General features: G+C 53.5%; 2 protein-coding genes across 3 annotated transcripts; one reads left to right on the top strand and one right to left on the bottom strand.

Annotated features, from left to right (window-relative positions):
- Window positions 1–890: 890 nt before the first annotated feature.
- MESP2 (mesoderm posterior bHLH transcription factor 2) lies at window positions 891–3,242 on the bottom strand. The gene is given in 3 exon segments (XM_074354060.1): window positions 891–1,296; window positions 1,299–1,536; window positions 2,394–3,242. Coding segments are annotated over 3 exon segments (1,101 nt in total). The 5' UTR covers window positions 3,228–3,242; the 3' UTR covers window positions 891–1,267.
- On the top strand, window positions 3,034–19,150 carry LOC105069063 (mesoderm posterior protein 1-like). 2 transcript variants are annotated; one of them, XM_074354061.1, is made up of 4 exons: window positions 3,034–3,172; window positions 6,295–6,380; window positions 15,350–18,493; window positions 18,792–19,150. In XM_074354061.1, exons 3-4 carry the CDS (start codon window positions 17,801–17,803, stop codon window positions 18,861–18,863), a joined length of 765 nt encoding a protein of 254 aa, XP_074210162.1. In that variant the 5' UTR covers window positions 3,034–3,172; window positions 6,295–6,380; window positions 15,350–17,800; the 3' UTR covers window positions 18,864–19,150. The 2 variants fall into 2 exon arrangements, with proteins under 2 accessions (XP_074210162.1, XP_074210163.1); XM_074354062.1 differs by lacking the exon at window positions 6,295–6,380 and having other exon boundaries at window positions 3,038–3,172.

Raw genomic sequence — 19,150 nt, 5'->3', positions numbered from 1 at the left:
CTGCATTGTCAATCCCATCTCCAACCAGGCTGGTACAGCCTCTCTGGTCACAAAGTGTATAAACCCCCTTGCTGATCATTTCTTTCCCTGTAATTTACCCTGTCAATGGAGGAAGGTTTTCTCTGGCACCTAGTACTGGGTGTTGTGGGCTGAACTGTGTCCCCCCCAAATTCACAGTGAAGTTCTAACTCCTCATACCTCAGAATGTAAAAGTATTTTGAGATAGAGTCTATGAAGAGGTAATTAAGGTAAAATGAGATCATACGGAGCAGGGAGCAATCCAATATGACTGGTGTCATTATAAAAGGAGGCGATTAAGACACAGACACACAGATTGGGCCGTGGGATAACAGCGAGAAGGCGGCCATCTGCAAGCCAAGAGAGAAGCCTCGGAAGAAACCAAACCTGCTGACCCCTTGGTCTTGGACTTGTAGTCTCCGGAACTGTGAGAAAATAAATTTCTGCTGTTTAAGCCACCCTACTTGTGGTACTGTCTTACAGCCACCCTAGTAAACTAATACACTGGGCCTAGCGCGTGGGAGCCACTACTGACCCTTGGAAACAATTTCACATAATTGTGAAAGAGCCCTTTGGGTCAGCAGGAATGCACCCAGAAGAATGGAAAAGGGCAGTGGCGATGGGGTTGAGACAAGTGTACAGGGCCAAGTGTTAGCCCACCCGTGCCACAAGGCACAGCAGGCCAGGTGGAGCCCTCAGGCAATAAATACTGTCAAACTCGCAAGTGAGGGCAACATCAACCTTGGTAGGCCTGGATTCCAGAAGAAAAACAGCATGACTTGTTCCCTGCAGGATAGGAACATTTTGCCTTTTCCAGAAGCAATAAAAACCCAGGTGGACAGAAGAAAAACAGACCAAACCAAGTTTTTGTTTTTGTTTTTTAAGACATACAAAATCTAAGCATAAAGGCTTCTTCCCAACCCCACCCCTCAAAATCCACTCCCCCGCCAGTCCCAGCCCGACCAACTATTGTGGTCAAGCAGCCACCATCCCACTGCAGCTCGGGCTGTGCTCTACTAAGCACTGGTCGTTCTTGGGGACATCTAGGAGTGGACAGACCATGTCAGCCCCAACTTCAGCCAGGGAGGCCACCCCTCTATCTGTTTAAAACATTGCTTCCAGGAAAGACATCATTTGGGAAAGACATCCTTGGCTAAAGGAAAGCCTGATAACCAATGAAATAGCAGGTGAGGAGGGCATCATACACTACAGGCCTGATTCCTGGTTGAAAAGGGGGCAGGGAAGGCCATTAGTAGAAGATGCCCAGGTGGGCCCCCTTAAATCTTCTTGCCAAAGTTCAGGGCAGCCACTAAGCTGCAAGCCTGAGCTCTGGGGAGGGACTTCATCACTGAGCTGGAAGGCGGGGCCTGGTCCCTGGTCTTCTGAGCTGGTCAGCACCTCTGCACTGTGGCTCCAGCATCCCCACTGGGTCTGAGGCTGGAGTCTCTGGCTTGCTGGGCAGGGCAGGAGGGGAGGGATTTCTGGCAACAGACAGGACTCCGTAGACACAGAGATACCCTGAGGGAGACAAGAGCAGCTGGTTAGTGAGCCACTGCCTGATGCTCTGAGACCTGGAACCCGGATGTTCCCCACAGTGTGGCTGGCAGCTGCTGAACTGTCCTGGTGCCATGGATGCAGTGAAGCATAGTTAAGAGTACAGGCTCCGGAAATAACACTGCTAGGTTCAAATCCCACCTCTGCCGCTCACTAGCTATGAGAACTCAGATAACCTCTTTTAGTCTCAGTTTTTTTCATCTGTAAAATGGGGATGATGATAAAACCTACTTCATAGGGTTGCTGGAGGGCTGATAAGTTAAAACATGTTAAGTACCAAGAATGGTGTTGGGCAAATAGTAAGCGTTTGATAAATTTGGTCATTACTATATTCTTTTATGGACTATGATTTACTCATCCATGGGCCTCATGAATGAATGAAGCTTGAGGAGAAATGAAGGTCACCAGATTCAGGCCCATCTACTTAGGAAGCCCCTACTGCGAGGGTCAGCCAGGCCTCGTCCCCCACAACTCTTAATGGAACACTTGGAGCGAATTTCTTGAAAGTGGCCCCTGCTACCTTCCTCCCAGACTCTAAAGTAAGTCCTAGGAACAACCCCTCTTCCACATGGCTGTGAAGGCTTCTAGACAGAGGTAGTGATGGCCTTAACTTTCCAGGGCCCCACCTCCTTCCCCAAGGAGGTCAGGGTACTCTTCATTATTCCTTCAGCTTCTCTCCATTCCTAACCACAGCTGGATTAGATAACCTTGGATGTAAAAAGTATGAGATTCTTTTCAAACTAGAGCCTACCCACCCCCTCTGTTTCCAATCGAAGCCTGGGGACCACACCAAGGGAAGCGAAGAGAACCTTGGCGCGTACCTGGTACACTGTAGCCAGCTCCAGAGATGCGGGCGGCGGTGTCCAGGGCGTGGCCTGGTTCCCGTGCTCTGGGGGTGTCTGTGTTCCGGAACAAGCTTGGGATGGCGTCCAAAGCACCGCGTCAAGGGCTTTCCCTTGGGACAGCTGTGGGGGCGACTGTATCCCAGGGCAGTAAGAGGGTGTCACCCAGGGACCCATGTCGGGGACCCTGCTCCCCAGGCCATCTGGCTCTGCTAGGGATCCAGGGCAGAGGGGCGGGGACCCCCAGGACGCCACGGCGCTGGCAGCTGAGCCCAAGCCTGGGTCGCATGCCTGCGTCTGCGCCTGCGCGGGGCCGCCGTCGGGGCACAGCGGGCAGCCCCGAGGGAGCACCGCGTCGCTGAGTCGCCGGCGCCGGCGCTGCAGGCTCTCGTCGCTGAGGCCCAGCACGGCCGACAGGTGGCCGATGTAGCGGATGGCCAGGCGCAGCGTCTCGATCTTGGTCAGGCTCTGGCCGGTGGGTGCCACGGACGGCGGCAGAAAGCGGCGCAGCTCGTGCAGGGCGCGGGCGAGCGTGCGCATGCGCAGCTTCTCGCGCTCGCTGGCGCTCTGCCGCTGCCCGCCTGCCGGCCGGGTCCGCGCACGTCCCGGCGCTGTCGAGGAGGCCTCTGCCGAGCTGCGGGCTGGGGGCATGGGCTGCGAAGGGCCGCGGCCACCGTCGCAGGGACATGAGCCTGACGAATCTGAGGAGGAGGCCGGGGACGTGGAGTCCGAGTGGCCGGCCCAGCCCCAACCCTGGGGTAAGATCCACTGGTCGTGGCTGAAGAGGCTCTGCAGAGGAGGGGACTGGGCCATGGCCGGGCTGCGGGCTCTGGGAAGCTGGGCCGGCCACCTCCAGGACTGAGCTTTTATCTGGGCCCAAGGTGCGAGGTGGACCCCCACCAGGTTACAGAAAGGTGTCAAAACCCACAGAGCCCAGGGAAGGTCTGGGCAGGGGGGTCCTGGGAAAGCGGGCCCATTTGCGGAGGTGTGGATTCTGACCCCTCAAGGGCTCTAATGGAGGTCCCTGCAGCCCAGAAAGTGTGGGAGGGACAATTCGCATCTGGATGGAGCTGCTAAGCTTCTCACCGTGTTCCCACCCACCCCACCCCATCCACTGCGCTGGTGAGTGCCCGGGAGCCTGACAGTGGTGGGCAGTGCCATTGTCTGGGGGCAGCCGGACTGGCCCTCAAATGACTTATGGACCCCCGCATAGAGTGGCCGCCTCCCTCATCATCACTCCCCGGGGGGACTGTGCCCAGTTAACTCCAACCCAGTGCCTGCAAGTGTGCTGGATAAGGCGTCAAGACAAGCCCTGAGGGACCTGCTCAGAGTGATGGCAGGAGGGTGGGCAATTGGGGAAAGGGGACATACAGGTGGACCATTTCTGGGTTCCCAGAACCTGCACTTGCTGTTTTGCTGACACCAAGAAGGCCATCTCACTGTCCATAGTTAGTTTCTTTCCCTGAAAAATAGTACAGAGCAGCCTGGAGAAGAGGCACAGAGTGTAGTGAGTGATGAAAATGGGAGAAGGTGGGCCCCCAGGCAGGCCTCGGTCAGACCCTCTTTATTTGCTGTGTGACCTTGGACAGTTCACTTAACTCCTTTGAGGCTCAAGTTGCCTCATCCTCATGGTAATAATAATAATTGCAACTTGCTTTTTTCCATTCAACAGCATATCTTATAGCATTCCATGTCAAAATGTATTTGGCATGTATTTAGCTGACTCCTAGTTGGTCTTGATTGAAATATTCATCCATTTAAATCATAGTGGATAATTTCAATTGGAAAAAAATTAAATGGCAGGAGGTACAGATAAACCTTCAAAGATGAAATTGCATCACTTTCTCCTCAGAACTTACTTTTTAAATTTTGGAGGAGATATGCCAAGTTACTACTCTAATATCATGATGAAGCAATAATTGGTATTGAATAACATTGGTCTGGGCAACTGTTGTTTAGTTTATTCTAGCCGCTATGAATGAGGAGGGGACATTCTTAATTTGTCCATCCCACAAAAAGAAGGTGGAATCAATTAACAATGGCCTTGATTTCAAAGTCTTTGGAAAGAAGCAATTAGTTATGCAATATTTCATGATTTAAAAGTGTTTAAACTAAGGTAAAAAAAAAAAGATAATCCTTTTTCCTAAGGGCAAGGGACTTAGAAAACAGTCTTATATTTTTTAGGATTAAAATAATGGCAAATCATTTATAATAAACCATTATTTGTCCAAACCTGCACAATACAATATAAAGATCTTGACATATTGTACCATCAAGGAATTTATATAAATGTAACTGACAGTTTTAAACAAGAGTCATCAGGTTTCATATATTTTTTTTATCTGGATTCTGAAGTTTCAGATTGCTGTTCTGTTGATATTGAGCATTCCAGCTTACTCCTTTTCACTGCAGTGGAATATTCCATAGTGTGCTCACACCATAGTCAGTCCATTATTGATGCACCTTTAATGTGGTTTTACTTACCAAAGAGTGCTGCCTTGTGTACAGGTAGCTTAATATGGAGTTGTGGAATGGCCTTGTGATTTCCAGGAAGGTTCTGAATCTCTAGAATTAATCCTCCTCTCCCTCAACACCCTACTCATTAGAGTAAGCCCGGAGGGCCTTCCTGTGAAAGGATTTGTTGAATTACGGGAATTCGCCATCAGCACAAAGCCCTGCATGCTGTCCATTCCTCTCTAGGGTAGCCTGGCCTCCTCCTATCTTGGTTTGAACTAGCCCTGGAGCCCAGCCCTCAGACTGACTGTGGGATGGCAGAGCATAAGTTCTGGGAGGTGGGCCCCTGGAGCTGATTTGCTATGGCCACTGGCCCTTCACTAGGCCCCTCAGCCAGGCTCCGGGAGCACAGGGCACACTGTCTGCCAGCCCCACTCACTTAGCACAGGGAGGCAGTGTTGCTTAATGGTTAGGAGGCTGGGTGATGGAATCAGACCTAGGTTTGGAGTCCCAGCTCCACCCCTTACCAGCTGTCAGAACTTGGGCAACTTAACCTCAGTTTTTCCCTCTATAAAGTGGGGATTTTGATCTCCAGGGCAGTTGTTGGGGCCAAGTAAGATATACATGCCACAGAGCTTAGCAGAGAGCCTATGTTTATAAGTCTTGCATATAGCAAGTTCAGGGGCAGCAGAACGAAGTGAGTAAAGGACTAGATCAGGCTGTGGGTAAGAAGGCTGACATTTGCAGCCTTGGCCTTAGAGGGTGATTCCTTCCTTCTCTGAGACTCACCCTAGCACCAGGCCTCAGGCATCCTGCCCTATCCTCCATCTTCAGCCCTTCTTCTCTGTGGACCCAACATGGGGGTCATCCTCAGCAGGGCATTCTAGCTCCTGGTTCCCTTTGGAAGGGGTCACCAGAGCTGCAATGCCAAGGCAATGGGAGACTCCAAATGCCTGGAGCTGGGGCCAGAGCCAGCCAGCCCCTCAAGCCTAGGAAGTAGAGGATCTGAACCAGCTTCTCCTGGTGGGCTGGGTCCTGGCCTAGATGCTTGTCCAGCCTGTCCCTAGCCCTGGGAACCTTGCATATTCCTTCCTGTGTGCTAGAACCAGCCCCAGGTGTTGCATGAACAAGTTACATCTGGGCCCCAGCCCATAGGGGCTTCCAACTGGACAGTCTTTGCTTCTCTTTCATTTGACTCACCTGGTAAAAGGAGGGACATCTGTGGTTGTGTGCTCTTAGATAAGGTGATTAACTTCTGGGCCTCATTGTGAGTGACACTGGGCTTACCCTTTGCTTCCCATGATAGGAGAAAGTGATAGCTAGATCAGGGAAACATGGTCAGTAGAATGTTCACTAGTGTGGCAGACACTTCCAGTTGCCCATACAGCATCTGTTACAGCCTCTATTCTTTCTTCTTTAATAACAGGGCTCTATATTATGATGAATGGTGATATGCCCAGCTAAAAAACTACATTTCCCAGCCTCCCTTGCAGATGGAATGGCCAATGAGAGGTTAGTAGAAATATTGTATGGGACTTTTAGGAAAGCTCTTTAAAGCAGAGAGGAACACTCCTGTGGCTGTACATCCTTATATTGTCATCCTGGAAAACAAATGTGATGGCTGGAGCTTCAGCAACTATTTTGTGACCTTGAGGCAATCTCAAGGACAGAAGTCATACCTAAGGATGGTGGAGCAAAAGGAAGCCTGAGGCATTGATGACAACATGGAAGTACCATTCTGGCCCAGAACTGTGTAACCCTGAATTTCTTTAACATGAGAGAAAAATTACCATCTTGTTTAAGTCCTTGTCATTTTGGATGTGTGCTATGAGCAGCCACATAATAATTCCTATCCACATAATAAAGAAGTTCCTAGAGTATCCTTGTTAACACGTGGGCCATGTGAGCTTAAGTTAAGTGAATTTATAACAGATTCAGTGTTCCCACAGATTAGTGGATGGATGGTCACCTGGAAGAAGGTCTCTAGTGATATGACAGCAGCTCTATTCCCAACCTTGTCATGGGCAGCATTATGATCTTGAAAGAAGATATGTGAACTGATTTAATTTGGGGTAGGATCCAAACTCAAGAAGTTAACTAGGTTACAGCCAGGATCTAAAGAGATTCTGGCAGGCTGGAAAACTCATCAGATCTAATTACTAATAAGGTGGAATCCATAGAGCCCTCTGTACCCTCCCTCTAAGTTCATGGTCAGGAGGCATCATATAACCAGCAGCAACTGTGGAAAGGACGTGGTAGTTCTTGCCTTCCAGGCACCAATGGTGACACATGTGACCCCATTCACATTTGCAAGAAACAGGGGTTCCTCCACCAAGGAGGCAGTGGTGTCTTATTACCTATTCGGGGTAAGTGGTCAAACCTGGGGGGGCCATAGTTTATGAGGGCAGGGGACAAGCCCTAGCTTAGGGGAGGGAGGTTAGTGAGGGAACTTGAAGCCAGGTCACCAGAGAAATAGTTGAAGGATTTGGGAATGTTTCATCCAAAAAAGAAAAGACACGGGAGTTGTCTCCAGACGCCAAGATGGGAGTACTCCAAGGAGAGTCTGAAGGACTTTCTAAGATCACATGGGCTGTCTTGTGAGGGAGTGAGTGGCCTGTTCCTGGAAGTGATCAGGAAGAGGTCAGATGAGTACCTGTTAGGAACAGGTGGGAGCTGGAGTGTATGGCTGTTATTGCCTCTGCCAACACTGATAAGTACCATAAAACAAGACAATTGAACCTTATGATCCCTGAGGTGCTCTCAGAGCTGAGGTCAAGAATCAGGGAGAGGATAGGAGCTGCCCCCACAGGGCTCTGTGAGGGAGCCACAGGAGACCTTGGTTTCAGGACGTCTTGGGCAGGGGAAGGGCAGAATGAGGCCTCACAGGTGCTTCAGCGCTTCTGACACTCCCACCCCTGTTCTCTGTGCCTGCAGCTCTGGCTCAGCTGGGCCTGCTCTCAGGGCTGGAACTACAAGGCCATCGTGGCCTTTGGCTCAGCTTGTCGGTGTGGCACTAGTCAGTTTGGCACTGTGAGGCAGGCAGTATCCATGCCAATGTTCATATTATACAGGTGAGGAAATGGAGGTCTCCGGCCCATCATCCCCTCGTTGACTTCACAAGACTTTGCCCCAGACAAGGCAGAGGCCCAGCTTGGACTCAGAATGTGCTCATTCAGCTCTGGCTCTGCCAGAGGCTGTGGGAGAGCAGTGCCTCTGGTCAGCCTGTGCTCAGTGGCTTAGCCTCACTGTTTGTTTACCCCCAGCCCTGCTCCCAGAAGTTCTCCACCTGCTCTTTCTCCCAGGATGGGCAGTGCAGGGCCCCAGGGAACAGGCCCAAGGCCCTGGAGCCAGCTTCAGGGCTGGTCTCTGCCCTGTAGGTCTTCTTTCCCTTCCTTCCCCTTGGGTCCCTTCCAGGCCCTGGGGGTGGTCAGGCTGTGGGAACATGGGAGGGAGGAAGGAAGGCAGGTTGCCTGGGGGCTGCAGGGGTTGTGTGGTATTCTCATTACCAGCCAGCAGTGAGGACCAGCCCAGCCTCCCCCTTGGCCACTGTGGCTGCCTTCACACCTCCCCTCTGCCTGTTGACACAAGGCTGCCTCCCCAGGGCAGAAGGTGTTGACTTGGGAACGAGGGTTTGGAGGGGCCTCCAAAACAGCAGGCAGCAGGTCCCCTCAGAAACCCCAGAAAGCACTTGTAGGGTGGGGGTGGGAGCCTGCAGGTCCCCACCCTGGGAGGCCCAGGGAAAAGGCAGGGCCTGTGTCCCTGGGATGGGGAGGGAGGGAGCAGGGGAGGCCATGGGGGTGGTGCTGCACAGTCCCTCATTCCTGGAGTGCTAAGTCAGCCTGCCCAGATACTCCCTTCCCCTGGCCCCAGGGGCAGGTACCTGACTCGGCACAGCCAGGGAAGCCCGATGACCAGGCCCTGCCAGGCAGAGCGCCATCAGTGTCACCGGGGGCCCAGAGGCTGACAGACACCAGGCAAGGTCACAGAGTAGCCCCTGGAACTGTACTCACCCTGACCGGGCCTCAGCACTTCTACCCTGCACAGCACCCAGCACCACGCCCGCAGTGCCTGTTCAGTGCTCAAACCCCAGGCCCAGAGAGGCCACTTCCTTTGCCTTAGTTCCCCGAGAGGCAGAATTCAAACCCACAAAGGCCATGTAGCCCAGTTGGGAAACACCACTCTGGATCAGGGGGCTGAGGCTCCAGGGAGGCCAAGTCTCTGCTGCTCCCTGGGAGCTGTGAGTTGGAGGAAAAAGACAAGTTGGCTCTGAGTCTGTGGAGGCCTGATGTGCTGGGAGCCCGTGGGTAACAGAGATCAGCTACCTGGCCGGGTGATTAGGGTGGGTCCCTGAAGGAAGGGAGGGACCTGAAATTGTGGATTTTCTCCAAGTGGAGGTCGGGCATTCCTGGCAGAGGGGAAAGGTGTGAGCGCAAGTCTGGAAGCATGGAAGCCCAGGACTAATTTGGGCGATGCCAAGCCGGCTGGAACCCTGGGATCGGGGTGGGGAGGGTGGGATGGGGTGTAGACAAGCAGGTGGTAGCCAGATGGGGTTGGAAAGTCCTGCTGAGTGAGGGGTTTGGACTCAGGGAGGCAATGAGATTCACAGAAACTGTGAGGAAGGAGAGGGGTTGGAAGGTGAAGAGCTGGAGGCAGGAACCAGTCAGGAGAGAGCAGTCACCTCACTCCAAGAGCTGACTAGATCAGGGTGCTGGGAATGGGCGGAGGATCTGACGGGAGGGAATGTGGAAAAAGGTGGGGAGGATGTGGCCACTATTGGCTGGGGGTACATGGGAGGGACTGGGGCCACAGGCATCCATGGAGCTGTTTAGCAGGCCAGGGGCTTGGAGGTGGACCTGCTGCTCTTCCTTCAACAAGAAGGCTGAGCTAAGGAGGCTGGTGTGAAAGGGCCTGCAGAGGCCCCAAGACTGCCTGGTCCAGGTCCTAGGGCAGAGGCGGCTTATGCCTAGGGACAGCCATGTCTGGGCTCAGTCCACATCTGAGCCTCAACCTCCTCATCTGTGAAACGTGTCCTTGCTGGGAGGATTAGATGCAGCATCATGTGTTCAGCATATGGGACTCCATGAGAATTGCCTTCCCTGCTGGAGAGGAGTGACCATCTGTGGTCCTGCACCCCTTGGGAGGGCCAAAGTGGGAGAATGAGCAGTGCTCACTCCTGCAGGCTCTGGGAGGGGAGAGCCAGCCTTCACAGCCTGATCGCTGAAAGTCACAAGGGGGCTTGGGTCTGCAGGCTTTACGGCTGGAATGCAAAAAGGGGGGGGGAGGAGGCTGCAAAGTCTTTTCCTTCCTCCCTCCCTCCCTCCCTTCCTTTTCTTTCTTTCTTTTTTATCAAAGCAATGCATACTCATTACAGAAAAGCGAGAAAATACAATCAAAAGAAGGGAATTTTAAATACCCCCACTTCCATCCACCTAGAGAGAACCAGGTTAACACATTGGTCCCTGTCTCTGCATTCTAACCTTTTCTGAGCATCCCTACAAATACAGAACATGGAGATAGAGATATTGAGAGAGCATGTTGAGTTTTTTCCCCATATTTTGAAACTTCTGGTAATACATAGTTTCTTTTTTTATAATGGCTTTATTGAGATATAATTCCCATACCATACATTTACTTGTTTAAAGAGTACAATTCAATAGTTTTTGTATATTAACATTTAAAATTCCTTTAAACTGTGGTAAAATGTACATAACATAAAATTTGCCATCTTAGCCATTGTTAAGTGTGTAATTCAGTGGCTTTAAATACATTCTCAGTGTTGTACAACAATCACCACTTTTCCAAAACTTTTTCATCACCTTGAGTAGAAACTCTATACCCATTAAGCCAAAAATCTCCTTTACCCCCAGCCCCCCAACCCCTGGTTACCTCTCGTCTGCTTCCTGTATCTATGAATTTGTCTAATTAGTTACCTCACATAAGTGTAATCATACAGTATTTGTCCTTTGGTGTCTGGCTTATTTCATAATATCTTCAGGGTTCATCCATGGTGTAATGTGTGCCCAAACTCCATTCCTTCTTATGGTTGAATAATATTCTCTTGTAAATATACCACATTTTGTTTATCCATTCATCTGTTGATGGACATTTGGGTGGTTTCCACCTTTTAGCTATTATGAATAATGCTGCTATGAATGTTGGTGTACAAATGTCTGTTCTAGTCCCTGCATTCAATTCCGTTGGCTATAAAAAGAGCATGTTGTTTTGTGACCAGCTTTTCTCTCTAAAGTATTAATAACTTTCCATATCAGTAGCTGTATTTCTGCAGTGGGATTTTTAAGGCATGCCTGGTACTCCACAGTGTGGTGATAACAGTTTAGGTAACAAATTCTCTAGTGTATACAGATGCTTTAAAGTTTTCCACATAGGTATAACCTTATACCTATATTTTTAGACATTACATATAAGATTAAAGTCTCCCTTTTTCACCCCTCAGAACCCAGCCCTGCCCCCACTCCCCACACCAGGTAAGTCCTGGTACATCATCATAGATTCGCTGAGCATGCATTTACGCACATACACTCAGTAGACCCTTACAAAATGTGTGGTATCATTTGATGCCTTTCTGTGTAGGGGTTGGTTTCCTGATTTTTGTTTTCTTTTGCTTTTCCTTTTATCAGTGGAGTCATACTGAAGGGATTTTTCTGGGACTTGGTTCTGTCACTCAGCAGCAGGTCTTCACTTACACTTTTAATCTTTTCTTATCAGGATGCTGAGGCTGTTCTGAAGCCTCAGGCCAGTCTTGGGGAGCCCCGGAGGTGGGTTGTGGAGGCCAACCTGGTTGTGGGTGGCCAGCAGCAGTGCTGGCCCTCCCGGGGGCCTCAGCCAGCCTGGCCGCCTGTGCGGGGCACTGACTGTGCACTTCCAGGGCCTGGGGTGGGGCACAATCTCCAAGGGTGAAGGAAACTTCCTTGGCTCATTCAAGGGCTGGATCTTGGATTTCTCTTGGTGGGGAAACCTCCAGAGCTGAGGGTTGAGTTCATCCTGTCCTCAGGCTGTGGCACATAATCAGTACTGGTCATGTGAGAGACCCTTCTTCTGCTTGATTGATTATCTGGCCAACTTATGCTCTGTCCCCTCCCCCTACATATTCTTCACTCTGTCCAGGGATGCCGCTGTCACCCCCACCCCGGCAAAGGATCCTATGCCCAGAGGCCCCTCACTCCCCCAGGGCCTGCCCAGGCAGTCCAGCTCAGTCCTAGGAGCCCCTACTTTGCTTTTTATTGGCTCTGAAATCAGATACCTCTGGGAAGTAAGATGGGGGTATGCTCCTTCCCCTGCTCTTGGGAAAGATGACCTGGAGCTGGCTGAGGGCCTGAGCTACCCAGAGACTTTGCAGGAACCTCACCATTGTCCTGGCACCTCACTGTGCTGTTGTGCCGTCAGCCAGGGCAGGGGTGGGGTTAGAAGGGGCCAGAAACCTGTGCATCCTGCCTGGAGAGAGCTCCATCCTGTGCTTTCATCAGGGGCTGGTGTTGGAGGCGCCCCAAGTTGGTGACTGAGCTGGGCCTGCAAATCCTCACTGGGGAGTTGGCGAGGGCATGGAGCTCAGGGCATCCCCTGCCTAGAGTTTTGGTCAGCTTGTGGGCTGATCAGTCCCAGCCTCTGCTCCCAGGGGTGTGTAGGGAAGATAGGGGGACCCAAGCCCTGCTTGGCCCCTGCCCTCCTGAACCTGTTCCCCTTCTCCTCATTCCTCTGGGCTCCATCTTGCTCTGCCTCTCTGCATACAGGTGCATGTTTTCCCCAGTGAATAAATGAGCACACTGGGGCCTGTAGAGAGCAAGTAGCCTGTCCAGAGTCACAAAGCCCATCACACTGAGCCAGTTTCACACACTTCTTAACCCAGCTCCACATCTACTTGGCTCCTGGTGCTCATTACCTCCTTATCCTGGACCCAGAAAAAAGGGCCTTTGGTTGGAGGTAGCGCTGTCCAGCTCAGATCCCAAGATCCCAGGTGGTTGGGCAGCGCCCTCTTCTGTCTGTGACTGGGAATGCAAGGATACCAGACACCCAGGGGCAAACCTCTGGCCTGAGAAGGGTGCCTTCCAGCCGAGGCATGCAGTCTCCCAAGGTGTCTCAGCAAGCAGTTGGGAGTCCCTGGTCCATTTTACAGCTGGAGAAACTGAGGGGCTGTGTGACAAGTTTCCCCACATTCACATGTCTGCGTCTTTGCTTTGGGCATAACCCCTTTCCGCCTCGGTTTTCCCATGTTTCACTCTAAGGCTTAGACTTAGACTCCACGAAGCCAGGTGAAGTGAAGGAGCATCAATGTGACAGCCCTAAGGAGAGAGGCATGATCTACTTACCCTGTATTCTCAGCCCGGCTCCCAGAACCTGAGAGATTCTGGCACTTCCTCTTGAGCCTTTACCAGAATCTGACAAATCTCTCTCCTCTCTTCCCACCCCCTCCCTCCTCGTCACTCCTCTGCCTCCTGTGACTTCCACTGGCTGCGCATCCAGCTGATCCATGACCAAGATAATCAGATTATTGTGGGTCCAGAATAATCTATTCCATATGGCTTGCCAATTCGGTGGCTCCAGGAGCTAAAGGTGTGAGGGGTGGGGGTGATCTCAGTAGGAAGGGGCTTCCTGGGAGACTTGAGGCCTTAGCTGGGAGGCTGATGGGGAAGGAGGAGCTGGAGGAGAAGCTGACAGCCTTCTTGCTGGGCCCTCTGCTCTGAGCTCCAGGTGGCTGCAGCCCCCTCTCCGGCACCAGCGTGGCCTCATCTATCCATGACCCAAGGGGGCTTAGGACCCATGGTGGGGGGCTGGGCACTCCCTGTGCCTTTTCCACTCTCTGGATAGGGGAGAAGGTGTTCACTACAGGGCATTACTGCTTAAAAGTGGCTGAGCTTCGTAATTCTCAGATTTTACCTTTAATACCCCAAATCTCTAGAGATTCTGGTTCAAGCAGGTCCAGGGTGGGTCTGGAAACCTTTTTCTTTTTATATCTCCATAGGTCCCAGCAGTGTCCCCACCCCAGGGCAGCCTTCCAGGGGGAAAGCAGCCACTGGAGTCCTCCTGAAGAGACAGGGGAGGTGGTGGGGAGGACAGAACACCAGCTTTGGTCCCAGACAGAGTCAGACAGATCCCACCTCTGCCCCTCTGAGCCATATGGCACAAGACCAACTCTATGCACCTCATTTCCTCATCTATAAAGTGAGGCAGTGATACCCACATCACAGTGTGATTGTGAGCTGTGACCCAGCCAAGCCCCAGCACAGTGCCAAGCCACAGGTGACAGCAGGAACATGCATGTGGGCGCTGCATGAAGCACAGTCCATGCAGTATGATTTGATCCTTGCAACTGTCAGCACAGTAGGTATTATTCATGGCATAGAAGCAGAGGCTGGAGACCAGAGATGGAGAGTTACCCAAGTGACACAGGTGGTACGTGACAGGACAGGGATTCTATTCTGAGCCACACTGGCCACACCCCCAAGGGGTGTCCTAGGCTGCCTAAAGGTGGGGGACATAAGTAATAACTGCTCCCCTGAAAAAGCTTGCCCCTGGGGCTGGTACTGTGGTGTGGCAGGAAGACCCCTGGCAGTAGGGGACACCCAGATTAGGAGCTTCCCAGGAGGTGCGCCTGCTGATGCTAAACAGGCTGGCGGTAGGAGAGAGCTGCTTCCTACTCCTGGGGCCTCTGGCTCCGGCGGGGATGGGGATTAGGGGCTGCAAGGGGAGCACTGACATTGCACCTTTGATTAGCACTCCTGTGTCAGAGGGGCTGGCCGGGAAATGAGGGCACTGAGGCTCATGAGGTGGGAGGAGGGCAGCGCCCAGGACCCAGGCCTGGCTTGAGGAAGCTGGCCGGTTCCTATCAGGAAGGCTGAGACCCAGCCCAAACCCGAGAGGGTGCTGCTCTGTCCTGCCTGCCCCAACCCTGGCCACAGACCCCGACTGAACTCCCACCTCTGCTCAGTGGGGCTGCCCCAAGGCCTCGTTTCCCAGCCTTACACGTTGGCAGGAGAAGGCAGGCTCGGGCCAGGGGAGCAGGAGCCACTGGCTCCGGCACTTGTCAAAACACAGGCCCCAGAGGTGTGAAGTCCTCACCCCAGCGGGAGGGCATGTGGGCCCTGCCCGGAGAACTCATTAAGTCGGGCAGCTCCCTAATGAACCCAACCCACCGGAGAGGCTGGTGATAAGGAGATCAAAGGTGAGAGGCGTGAGGAGAGGGAAAAGGGAGCTGGCTGACAGGAGAGGGTAGAGCCCAGGCTCCAGTTTGGGGGGTCCCTCCTCTGCCCCCACTTGGCTTCATCAGGCCCACTGACCATAGCTGTTGCGTGGCTGTTGCACACACTGGCCCCCGAGACCCAGGAGCAACAGGAGGAGGGACTCCCATGTGGCACCTCCATTTGTCAGCCTTAGGGCTGAAGACCCCAAGGTTGGAGTTGGGGGTGGAACCCTCCCATCTGCCCTGCCTCTCTCATGCCATTTTTGTGGGTTCTTTGCTTCCACAGGCACCCCTGGGTCCTTGTACCTCTCTCTCAGACCTGACATCAGAGATCCTCCTGCCATGTACCGCTCATGGTGCCCTGCTCCTGCTCCAGGTCTCTCGGTGGCTCCCACGTAAGTGAGCAGTGAATATGAATGGTTGGGCCCCAGATCTGAGAATCCTCAGGGGCCAAGCTGTTTTCAGGATATATAGTTGGCCTCCCACACATATGGTCTCTTATCCATAGAATGTCTGATTGATTTTGTCCTTAAGTAAAAATTCACTTCAGAGCATTGTTCCCAACAAACCATTAATAGCAGTTTCCTCTGGATTGGAAACTGGAGGCCTCAGAGGCAGGATAGTAAAGAGATCTGTTATACCCTCTCTACTTGTTCACCTCTTGACTTTTAATCATGTGCATGTATTACATTTTCAAATAAATAAAGATATGACAATAAAACAAAAGGATGGCTGATTGCCTAGGAATTTGGGTCATCCCGAGTCTTCTCAATTATTAGCTACAAAGTTGAAATCAAAATCATGTAGAATTGGAGGAATTTTTTATATTCAGAGGCTGGCAGCAGATTGCCCAGAGACCTCTGGGATCACACCCCTCTGGCCTGTCCAGCCTTTACTCTGCACCCGCTTCTGCTTGGGTGCACAACCATTTCCCACTGTTTGTTACCTCTGGTCCAGTGGGATTGAAGAGGCCCATCACTGGGCTTCAATGCCTGGTTCTTGGCTTGGATCTAGAAGCCCAGGAAGGTATCCATCAGCCAGGGTCCAGACAGAGCAGACCCTGCTGACAGCTGGAGGCTGAGCAGGGTCCTCCTGGGCCAGGCTCTCCTTGGGAATATGATGGGTCCTATGGCATATGCCCACAGTGTGGGCTCCTCCACTTCTCCCCAAAGAGGGGCTGGCATTGCCTCTCCTAATGTGACCATGGGCATAAGCATCTAGGGCTGCTGGGACAGATTGCAGAGGAGGGGGTGTAGAGGGTGTGAAAGGAGGCCAAAGGCAGTAAAAAAAAAAAAAAGAGACAAGGGGAGGAGGCCCTGGTGAGCAAAGATGCCCAGAGGGAAAGTACCAAGCCACTTAGCTTTCTTTGCTACAAACCAGCTCACCCATCAGTCTCACAGAACTGGAAAACATGGGGGATTTAAAACACCAGACCCTCCGACACTGAATGAGACCCTAGATACCACTTCTCTTGAGGACATAATGCCAGACACCAGGTACTTCACAGTCTAGCTGGAGAGTAGGCATGAAGTAGCTATTGTGACAAGGTGCAAACTCAAACCCCTGGGGGGGTCAGCCAGGCAATAGAGATTCTCTGAGATTTCCCATGTGGACAGTCATGTTGTCTGTAAGTAGAGATGGTTTTATTTCTTCTTTTCCAATTTGTATGCCTTTTATTTCTCTTTCTTTTTTGCACAAGCTAGAACACCCCCCCCCCCCCGGCCCCCGAATACAACGTTGAAGAGGTGTGGGTAGGAGCAGACATCCTTGCCTTGTTCTCAATAGTAGGGGGAAATCTTTCAGTCTTTCACTATTTAGTATGTTAGCTGTAGGTTCTTTCTAGATGCCTCTCATCAGATTGAGAAAGTTCCCCTCTAGTCAGAGTTTGCTGAGAATTTTTATCAGGAAGGGGTGCTGAATTTTGTTAAATGCTTTTTCTATGTCATCTTCACTCACATTTCATTGGCAAAGCCCATCTTACCTGCCCCAAAGTGGCAGAGTATCAGCTAGGGGCCAGTGGTGGCAGCTGTGGCACCAGGCCAAGCCCTTGACACTGCCAGGCTGAGGGCGTCCCAGAGGGCAGTGGGCTTCCCCTCTCTTGGCTAAGACGATCCAGAACCTTACCAGATTCAGCCAGCTAGTTGGCTTTGCCTGGGATAGCTTCCTCATGGTGTCCCTCCCACTCAACACCACCAGGGAAGGGCACATCCAGGACCAGCCTGCCTCAGAGGAGGAACAGATTACTGTTCCTCTCCCTTCTGGCAGGATTCAGGACCCCATCCCGTCCATACCCGAGTCCACAGACCTGGCTGCAGTATGCCCCGTTATACAAACTGGAAACAAAGATGCAAGAAAATTTAAGAATTTGCATAGGGTCTCCAAAAGGTGAAGGCAGCCCCAAACCTAGGTACTGGACTTTCAGTTCCTTGATTTTGCTTCCTTTATCCTGCTGAGCTTGCCCAAAACCCTAGACAGCGCTGGCCACTGGCGCAGGCAGGAGGCTCCAGTGGCTGGGTCAGGTGCCAACGTGAGGGCCCAGGTTGGGCAACCTGGCTCAGCTAAAGGGCAGGCACCTTCCCCCCGCCTCCCCGCCGTTGGTTCAAAGGGTCAAGCCCCGCCCCGCCAGGCCCCGAGCCCGCTTTGAAGTGCTGATGCGGCCTGGAAGGGGCCACTTCACACCTCGGGCTCGGGATAAAGCGGTCGCTGGCCGCCGGCCCCAAGAAGCGCCGCCGCTGTCATGGCCCAGTTCCTGTGTCCGCCGCTCACTGAGTCCTGGATCCTCTCTGCGAGCTGGGGCCCAGCTCGGCCGCCGCCGACCTCCGACAGGGACTTCGGCTGCTCCCCCGCCTCGTCCCCGGACTCCTGGGACAGCGCCCCGGCCGGCAGTCCCGTGCCTAGCCCCGGGCGGCCAGTGGCCCGCGCGGCCCTCCGCGCCCCCACCGCGGGGAGGCGCGGCGCGCGCAGCAGCCGCCTGGGCAGCGGGCAGCGGCAGAGCGCCAGCGAGCGCGAGAAGCTGCGCATGCGCACGCTCGCCCGCGCCCTGCACGAGCTGCGCCGCTTTCTGCCGCCGTCCGTGGCACCCGCCGGCCAGAGCCTGACCAAGATCGAGACCCTGCGCCTGGCCATCCGCTACATCGGCCACCTGTCGTCCGTGCTGGGCCTCAGCGAGGAGAGCCTGCAGCGCCGGCGCCGGCGACGCAACGACTCTGCGCTCCCTCGGGGCTGCCCGCTGTGCCCCGACGGCGGCCCCGCGCAGACGCAGACGTGCGGCCCCGGCCTGGGCTCAGCCGCCAGCGCCGCTGCGTGCTGGGGGTCCCCGCCCGCCTGCCCAGCACCCCTAGAGGCGCCCAAGCCGCGCGACCCGCCTGTGCTCTACCACGAGGCGGCGTGCCCCGAAGGGCAGGCGATGGAGCCAGACCACGCATCTCCGGTTAGTACCTCCTTGCTCGCGTGGAACTCCTCGCTCTGCACCGTGGTGGGTGGCGCTACCTACTGTCTTGTGCTCCCGGCGCGCACTCCGGAGACCTGCCCCGCCACCGGTGGCCCAGCCTCTCCGGGCAACATAGTTGGCGTGCCTGGGACGCTCAAGCGGCAAGGGGAGGGAGAGGACACGTAGGGGACGGGGTCCCGTTCCCCGCCAGAATGCCCCGAGAGTGGAGCTCGCGAGGGCGGACACCCACGCTCGGCGGGCAACGCTGAGGTCCACGCTGTCCCTTCTCTCCCCACAGCTCTTTCCCGGCGACGGGGACGTGCTGGCACTACTGGAGACCTGGATGCCCCTGGAGTGGCCACCGGCCTGAACAGTTGGAGTGACGACGGACAACTGGCGCCCTGTTCTGTGAGCACCGACGTCTTTTTGGCCGCCGCGCCTTCGAAGCGGTCCCTCTCCAGGCTCCCTTTCCTGGAAGAGGGCACCGGGGATACTGGCATGGGCATTGTTGAACGTGAGAGTCTGTCCCCATCCAGGATGGCTCTCTCCAATCCCTCCCGCGATGGAGAGACCCATAGGGTAGACACTTTGAGGCAGGCAGGAGGCTCTGCCTAGTATGTATTTATTTATTTGTGAATAAACTATGTTCTGGTGTCA

The sequence above is a fragment of the Camelus bactrianus genome, chromosome 27, assembly GCF_048773025.1.
Source record: "Camelus bactrianus isolate YW-2024 breed Bactrian camel chromosome 27, ASM4877302v1, whole genome shotgun sequence".
Taxonomy (NCBI): Eukaryota; Metazoa; Chordata; class Mammalia; order Artiodactyla; family Camelidae; genus Camelus; species Camelus bactrianus.
This window is presented reverse-complemented; position numbering and strand designations above follow the sequence as displayed.

What these genes read in the sequence shown, in the direction of transcription:
- LOC105069063 (XM_074354061.1), top strand. Translation starts at nt 17,801, where the DNA reads ATGGCCCAGTTCCTGTGTCCGCCGCTCACTGAGTCCTGGATCCTCTCT. An exon ending in AGCCAGACCACGCATCTCCG is followed by an intron (nt 18,494 to 18,791) that starts GTTAGTACCTCC and finishes CTCTCCCCACAG; the next exon opens with CTCTTTCCCGGCGACGGGGA.